At 42.9% G+C, this 8,942-nt stretch overlaps 1 protein-coding gene across 1 annotated transcript in view; it reads left to right on the forward strand.

The window, feature by feature from the left end:
• The first annotated feature begins 434 nt into the window (after positions 1 to 434).
• FSHR (follicle stimulating hormone receptor) overlaps positions 435 to 8,942 on the forward strand; it is a 211,743-nt gene continuing 203,235 nt past the window's right edge. Inside the window, exon 1 of the mRNA XM_019516298.1 lies at positions 435 to 681. Coding sequence (XP_019371843.1) covers positions 530 to 681 — 152 coding nt within the window. The 5' untranslated portion in view covers positions 435 to 529. The remainder of the gene's footprint in view (positions 682 to 8,942) is intronic.

Consider the following 8,942-nt stretch of genomic DNA (forward strand, 5'->3'; position numbering starts at 1 on the left):
CCATGCAATTTTTGTGCCTTTGTTGCAATAAGCAGTGAAGCACGCGCAAAGACTCTAGCATCACTCTGTAGAAAGGAAAGCATGCAAACATAAATTCTGTAGTGTTTGCAAAGAGCAATGACAAAAAGTGAAAAGGCTTCACTCCCTTCTTGTCCTCATTTCAAATTACACATGTAAAACAGGAGAAGAGAGAGAATATTTTTCAGTGCATATATACAACACACTCCACGCATGCTGACCAGTTGATTAAGGTTCCTCAGTTTCCACAAAACCACTCTCAAGATAACATTTGTCATAAGAAGTCCTTGTTGCTAATATACAGCTCCTTCTTGCACCTTCCCTAAGACTCTTGTGAAGCATAGGCCATAAACTAAAACTTGAAAAGAGTCATCCCCCTCAGAATCACATGACTCACTTCAGCTTTTAAGGCGGAAACTCAGTTGAGGGACTCATTCCAAGTCATACTGTTGAAGTCTGTGGAGCCCTTGATTTTAAGGAGGGAGAAGAGAGCACAGATGTAAAGATCAACATGTCTTTTATTTTTGTTTGTTGGCTGGCTTTCCTTGGTGGCTGTGCTGGATGTCAGCATCACCTGTGCCATTGCTTGGACAGGATATTCATTTGTCAGGAGAGCAAGGTGATCCATGTCCCTAGGGACATTCCCAGGAACTCTACTGAACTGTAAGTAGGGAAGGGAAAATGTTGCAATTTTCACACAGCAGCTTTGCTGTTGTCTTTGAAAAACAAGCTACTGCCTGGCAAGTCAACATATGATCTTGATCAGTTTTGTAGAAGACCTGGGGTATGCATAAGTGATGTATATCAGCTGTAAGGCACTCTGTCTCACATCCCTTAAATTATCATGTATCACGTCAAAAAAGGCTGTCTGTAATGAGATTCTCTATTACTCTAATCCTTTTTGTTTTGAGATCCTTGTTAAGAAAAGGTAAAGCGCATACCGCAAAGATGATGCAGAGTTTTAAATAAGTTTCCTTGAGAGCCTGTATCTCTAAAGGAATTCATAACATAAAAGGCTAAGTTTGCTTTATAACCTGCTTTACAGTCATTGAAAATGAGTGGGACGTGTAGTATGCTTCGTCTGTAGTAAGCAGCTTTGAAAACATTTTGTTTGTACAGCAGGAACTTTCCAAAGGCAAGTGTTTATTTGCCAGAATATAACTTGTTTTCATATGTAGCCATGCAGCATAAAAATTTCCCACTGGGAGTCAAAAAATAAATGATTCTCATAATTCAGTGAAACAGTGTGACAGCAGTTGATGAGAATAAAAAAAGTGAAGATACAGTGTTTGGTTTTTCAGTTAATAGCTTTATATTCCATAAAGTTTCCATTTGTTTCCTAGTGACATAGATACCACTGTACAGCAGATGTTTTCCAATTTGATGATACAAAGCTTATTAGTTCATACAAATGCCAATATTTAACAATCCTAATGATTTTAAAGTCACTTCCTTTTACTTAACATCATAAGCACTTAAGCCATTGTGAATGGAGCTGTCTGGATAAATCCATTTGCTGAGAAATTAGAGCAACGAGTTTGGACAGACCAGCCAAGAAAGAATGCCTCTGATATTTTACTAGCTGGATCTTATAAAGCATATTGCATCTACATTGCACTAAAATTACCCTTCAGTTTTCAAGCACATCAAGTTTGTTTTTAAAGGAGAGAGGCAGTAGTAGAAATAAAGCCAATCAATTGTAATGAAACTTGAGCAAAATGCCAAAACTAACCACTGAAGAGTTTTAAATGCAAAAAACTAGAGTATATCATCTATGATTAGGTCCTATAAATCCTGGTATGTCATGCTGCAGGTGTATACTGCTAGTTTTGTTTAATTTGCTTTGATTGATTGTTTCTTTGGATCACACAGTTAAGATCTGCCTTCCAGGGTTTATGCAGTCAGTATATAATTATTTTAATAAAGAAATGGAGTTCTAATTCACAGAAAAGTACTTGGTAGTAAATGGGGCTTGGTTAGCATGGGATACCTCATAACTATTTCAAAATCTGTTTGACTCTTTAATTGATCAGCCTCTATAAATCACTGTAACAGGCTATTTAGAGAAAGCATGTATGAGATTAAAACAGTAGGGAAATATTTTCTTCTTGAAATAATGTTTTATTTGATTGCATGAACATGAAAATTAGAAACTCTGGGCCCTGTTCTTTCAGTTGAAATCCTGGCTCTGTTGAAGTCAATAATACAACTCTCATTATTCTTAGCAAAATCAAGATATCATCCATTGACTTCAATAGAGTCACTTTGCATATACCTCCGTATGTATGAGAACAGAAGTAGAACTTCTACTCCCAGTCTAGCTCATAAAGAAATGGCCAAGCCTTATACATTCTGCTCAGGCTGAGAAAATGCATTTGTGCAACCTGCTTGCTTGCTGTGTGCTGATTTATCTAACTAAAATAAGACTTTGTAACATTTTACTCCAGTTAGCACCGTAAACACAAGAAGGCTGCCAGAATAAGATAGATTGTTTTCAAGTGTGTGCTTCTTTAATGGGTGTACTTGGTAGCTGTGTTGGGCTGAGACAAAAAGACATACAAAACACTAGGACTCTTGGTTCCAAAATTATACTTTTTATTAGACCAACTGGAAAATCACAAGAAAATTGTCCTTTTCTGCAAGCTTTCAGGTTCAAAGTCCCTTCGTCAGGCTCTGGGAAAAGTGTAGCTGGTACAAGATGGTAAAAAGTCTCCATAGGTAGGAAATAAACTTCATTTATGCACAGAGAGAGCTGGAGATGGAAGGCTGTCCCACTGGGTCCATGAGAGTGTGTGAGCTGTGCTGAGTAGCTCTTTGATGTGTCGATCAGGCAGAATTCCTTTCCTGAAGATGCCAGATGGGAGGCAGGGAGGTAAAAAAACATCCTTGTTGTTCTGCAATGCAGTTTAAAATCTGGGTCCACTCTCATGGACTCAGAGGGACAGCCTTCCATCTCCAGCTCCCTCTGTGCAAAAATGAAGTTTATTTCCTACCTATCAGGACTTTTTACCATCTTGTATCAGCTACACTTCCCAGAGCCTGATGAAGGGACTTTGATCCCCAAAGCTTGCAGAAAAGGACAATTTTCTTGCGATTTTCCAGTTGGTCTATAAAAGGTATCACTTTGGAACCAGGAGTTCTAGTTTTTTGTATGCTGCATTAATAGCACCAAGCAGATCAAAAGACAATGCTTTTTCAGCCTGAAGAAAGGTGGCCTCAGTGTTTCCATTGTCTGTGGGCAGGAGTGGTAACTTCATACCATACCCTGAGAAGATCAAGGATTCTGGCTCCTGTCAGGAGCCAATGCCATGATAATACTGACTTAGTTTTCTTGCTAAGACCGGGTGGGGACTGCAAGCTCTAGAGCATTAAACATTGGCTCCCTAACTGCTACCTAGACTTGCTCTAAACAGTTTTGATTTCCCCTCATCTAAGGAAATGTTGACCACCTCCACCATAGGAATCAGGGGTGAGGGAGGAACACAGTTGCAGCCGGTGGCCCTATAAGCTAGACAAAATATTCTCTAAATTGTTTAGTGATTTTCTACAAGAACCTTTGGAGGGCAGGGGAAGTCCCAGAAGCCTGGAGAGGGGCAAACATAATGCCTATTTGTAAAGAAAAATAAAACGGAGAATTTGTGAAATTTTATAGTCCAGTCTAACTAACTTTGTCCCCCTTCCCCCCAAATTCTTCAAATTGATTATTTAATAATGTATTCTAGGTAATTAAAGATTGCTAAGAAAATGAAAAACAGCCAACATTGATATGACATGATCTTTTCTTGGCAAACCCACCTCATTTATTTTTTGGGTGACTGGTCTACTGAATAACAGGGAAGCAGGGGAGAGAATAGATCTTAACTTCATAACAACTTTGATGCTGTTATTTTCATAACTAAGGTTGGTGCAACTCCCCTCCCATACCATTCCACAGAGGAAAGATCACATACAATACATCCTGGTTAAAAGTGAACAGCTGTAGGGCTTCACCTGGCTTCTGGGTGGCACTGTGCCTACCGAGATAAAATGCCTCCAGGAGCAACTTCTGCATGAGTTTCCACATACTTCTCAGGCACAAGTTGTAGCTTTCAGTGGAATCTTGTAAAATATTAATGTAGCATGACTGAGCCCCAGGGGCAGCCACAATGCCCTCTTGTGACCCCGCAAGTCCTGCCTTGCTCCAACTCCCAAGTCCCCTCCCTCTTCCTTTGGCTGTCATGCTTTGATGTAGATGCTGGTTCATCTGCCCCTGGGTCCCAAAGTGAGCCCTTGTCCACTGCCAGTCAGTGAGTTCCTCCCAAATCCCGCTGATCCCCTTCCTGCCCTCATGCAGTAGGTGGGGCCGTCTGTACTCTGATGCACTTGTTGCCTCAAGGGCTAATTTCATAGTCTCTGGCATCCCCTCCAGCCACACCTATGCCTCACAAATATTGCTGGTCATCACTTAAGTGGGGCATTTTGTCCTCAGGCTAATGCCAGGCCATCTCATACCTCTGCACTCCTGCTGGGGCCTTGGCCTTCCTGGCCCCCACCCCTTTCCCTAGTTGGGCACTTTCCATAGGCCCACTGCCCCAGTTCTCCAGCTCTAGATTTGCCTTCATGTGCTCTGGTTTCACCCTCTCGGGCTTGTCACTCTCTTGAGCTTCAGGCCCCTGGTTCTGGTTTTCGCTCCACTGGGGCTGTGGCCTGAGCCCTCCGGGCTTCAAGCCATCTTTGTCTCACCCCTCTGGGCTCTGGGTCCTTGGCTCTGGTTTCACCCTCTCAGGCTCTAGCCCCTAGCCCTCCCTGACTTCAGGCCATTGCTACAGCCCCTACAGCCCAGGCTTGGGCCCTCTCAGCTACTGCCAGCCCGTCATGAGCCCCAGCCCCTGGCAGGGCTCAAGACAGACACCCTCATGTCCCTTGGGTACCCTTGTGACCTCCTCTTCCCTTTGTAGTCACTTCTGCTTTACCAGTGTAAACTGTAACAAGAAGTAATCTCACTGGCTGCAATGAAAACTACCCCCACAGTGGGCCCAGACATAAATCTCAGCTCACTGGCTGTACCACAAAACTTCTCCCTACCCTGGGTCATATTCCCCTGCAAGCCTTGAGCACCTTACAGGGTAGCTTAAGTCTCAGCCAGTCACTTTCCTGCAGCCCTCCTGTTCAGGATCTCTTCTCGCTGCAGCCTTCAGGGATAGACTGCCTGCCTGTTCTCAGGTACTAGCCATATGTGCCCCTAAAGTCCCACCCTCTCCTGTCAGGTGGTCCTGCAGCCACACACATTTAGGCTTGATGGCTGGCCTGCGTCCCTCCACTGCGCTGACCTCAGCTGCCTGCAGTTAGTCCTTCTGCTCTACTTGGAGACCTGCTCCTGGGTTGCTTGGATGCCTGCCCCAGTGCAGTCTGCTGCTCTACAGTCAGCCTCCCATAAAGTAACAGGACTCTCTGGCTCCCTGTTACATTGAACCATTTAGTCTTAGGAGCTTAAAGGAACAGAAATCCTTACCTCCTTATTGTCACATAAAGCTGTTCACTTTAGTGTTTGAAAACACTGCAGTGCTTGTGTAAGTCTTGAATTCCCCAGCATTAAAAACTGTCTCTGCAAACTTCAGTCCATAAAAAGCCAGCAGTTCTGAAGCTGCTGATTCAGCATGCTCAGCTGGCTAGAGACAAATACTTATTATGCACAAAGGTGAACAGATTGTCTTGCTCTTCCTGTCTTCAACTCTTTTTAAACTGTACAATATTTTCCTCCTTTTGAAAATGTGCAGACTCACAGCTTTGTATAACTGTAAGCCACCTTGTAAAAATAAGCACCTATTGTCAGGGCAGCTGATTCAAACATTTAGCTTGATGTGAACTGTAAAAACCCTGTGAGGGAAGAATTGGGCCCTAACTCCAGTACCACTATGCATTAGACTCAATAAAAAATGGGGAGTAGATTTTCAGGCCACTCATATTGGCCTATTTCAAAGTTTTGCTCAGGAACCTGAAGGAGCTAGATGTTATACAAGAAAGAATGTAGGTATGATGGAGAAAAATCACTAAGGAAGTAAACAAAAATATAGTTGTGATAGAAGATCATAGCATGGAACAGGAGGACATTGCTTCAGACAGAAGAAAGGAAATGAGATGAAAGAGAAAGTAAAGGACAAACAGGGCCAGGCAATGGAAACAGCAGAGAAAAGAGAAGTATGTGCAGGAACAGAAACTCAAGAAATAGAGACCTCCACTATCCAAAATAAAAGGACTAGGCAAGAACAGAGGGAGGTTATGCAGTTCAGAAGGCCAAAAGGACTAGGGAAGAAAAACAAAAAACAAAAATAAAATAAAATAAATAGAAAACTGTAAGGAAATGAATTTTTTTTAAGGAAGAAGAATCAGCTGTATTTTGAGAAGATGAAGGAACAAGAGATTTGCAAAAATATTTGGAAAATGACTTATACTGGAGGGGAGGAGACCTGTTTTTTTCTTTTTCCATTTTTGATTTTTTTTCCTTCTCAATTACTTGTTTTATTTGCAAGCTCATATTTTTCCATTTTCCCTCCTTCTAAATTCAATTAGGTCAGAGCCCAGTTTGAAAACCCTAGTTCCATTTTTTTTTCAGGAATGAGGTTGTATATGAACAGTACACAACATATACCACAATGTAAAGCTATTCAGAATATTATGGTCTCTGCACTCTCTCTTCCATAACAACCTGAATTCTCTTTCTGCCATCTGGTTCCTTCCATGTCTCTCCACATAGCCATATATTTTGGGGTGCAGTGACATTTCCACACTTAATGTTGGGCTTTTATAAGTAATCTGGACACATCCTTAGGAAGTACACTTTAAGAGCCAATCCAGCTTTGTCTGGGGAATGACAACCTGATATGTGCAGAGGTCAGCAACCTATGGCCGGCAAGCTGGATCAAGCCTGCAAAGAGGTCGGATCTGGCCCACACAGTCCAATCCAGGATAGGGAATCAATCTAATGGTGCTGCACTGTACCATCTCTCCACCCTGTAGTGTTCCCTGCTGTTGCAGAGTCTGCAGCTCCACAGCATTTGAGTTTATCGTTGCTGCAGAGGGGATGGGAATCTGGCAGCCAGCCCTTCAGCGTGTAAGAGGTGGAGACTTCTGGCGCACAGCCAGGTTGTAAGCTCCAGCCCATGCCTTCAAAAGGCTGCTGACCCCTGTGTTATGTGCATTCTTAAGTTTTAAGATGTCCTGAGCCGATTTAAGTTACCCATCATTTTACCATTGACTTCATCAGGTCTTGGATTTCACCATCTGAATCCCTTTCAACTTCAAGATCACCTAACACTGACTGAGATTCCCTCTGGCGCTTTGGGTTTACATACTGCTTCTGTTTCTGCATGTGTAAATTGTGATAGCAATGATTTACCTGCGACACAAAGTTGTTCTATTAACTAAAACACTGGGTGTGTGAGATGCAAGCTAAAAGGTATGTGTAGGGACAGAGCTAGCAATAAGAATCCTGTGAGATCAAATGTTAGTCACCCATGACCTTGCATGTGGTGAGAAAAAAAAGAGGGAGCCCTGAAGCCTGAAATACTTTTGGGGGTAAGGTAGAAGCTGGAACCCAAGTCCCCACTCTGCTGACTATAATATGAAATCAGTCCCATTTTCCGAGGAATCACACATTCACCAGTATTATTCAGTAACTTTCTTTCATGATGGTATTCAACACTAAATTCTTCAACAATATGAATTATTTCATAGCTTCATTTACTGATCTGCTATGACTTCTCCTGACGCATTGATCTTGTGGAATTAAAACATTATATCTTAGTGTTCATTGTCTGTTCTTTTTTTAATATTGAATTATATTATCTACATCTGTCATACCACCAAAGGTAGCCATCATACTAGAAAAGGAAGTCCTATTGCTAATCAAAATGTGAATATGGTTAGTAGTGTATTTAAAGTTCTACTGTAACATTTTGGAAAAGCATCTGCATACTTCTTTTTCATGTCCTTGTGATGAGATATTTAGTAGAATTTGCAGTTTCATTGGAATATGACAGGCCACGCTATGAGTGTATTTGCTATAGCCGCAAAGTTGTGACCTCTGTGCTGTAAAATGTGGACCTTAGCACCTGGAACATCCCAGCCCTGCACCTGTGTGCTAATTTCAAAAGGACACATTGAAAGCCTCTAACTGGGTTGGGTGGAATTTAGGCCCACGATGGAGCCCATTTCAGCAGCTGCAAAACTATATAGGCGCCTAGGGCATGAGTAGACAAAATGGGGGTGCTAAATTAAAGTGGTAGGTTTTATAAAACACCGCTTCAATTTAGGGCTGATAATATCTCCATGTCATGCACGTACCCTGCTGACTTACTTGCCTCTCTGGTGTGGAGGGGAGGGTGAGCTGCCAGCAGGGTGGAGCGGTCCCTGGGCTGCAGGGGGTGGGGCTGGGCTGGTGCTTCCCTCTGATGCATCTGTGCCCCCCCACAGTGGCACCCACCCACAGGCACCCAGCTCAGGTGGTTCTGGGTGGCACCGCAGCCACAAAGGGAAGCACCAGGTCCCCATGCAGTTCAGGCAAGTCGCCACTTTTCTTGGGCAGAGCTGCTTTCCTGGGCTGCTGGAGCCCAGTGCTTCACTGTGGCTGTAGAATCAAGTCATTTAAGGTGCATTACGCCGCCGAAGTTTCTACAGTGGCTGGAATTAATGTGCAATATGCCACCGAGGTGTGCAAACATCGACACCATTAAAGTGGTGCAAAAGCATTTAGCCCACTTTAAAATGTCATGTGTGCAAGCCTCTCATTTCATTTACACATGGCCCTAGATTCAGGATGCCTAGGTAGATTCCCATCGCACTGCTGTAATCCAGATCGCTCTAGGGGCATATCCTAATGAATGCACACATGCTAGGGTGCAGGTTGCCTGTGAGACAAATAGCAGTAGCATATATTTGTGTTGCTG

The sequence above is a fragment of the Gavialis gangeticus genome, unplaced genomic scaffold (assembly GCF_001723915.1).
Source record: "Gavialis gangeticus isolate Ggan-Ray unplaced genomic scaffold, GavGan_comp1, whole genome shotgun sequence".
NCBI lineage: Eukaryota > Metazoa > Chordata > Crocodylia > Gavialidae > Gavialis > Gavialis gangeticus.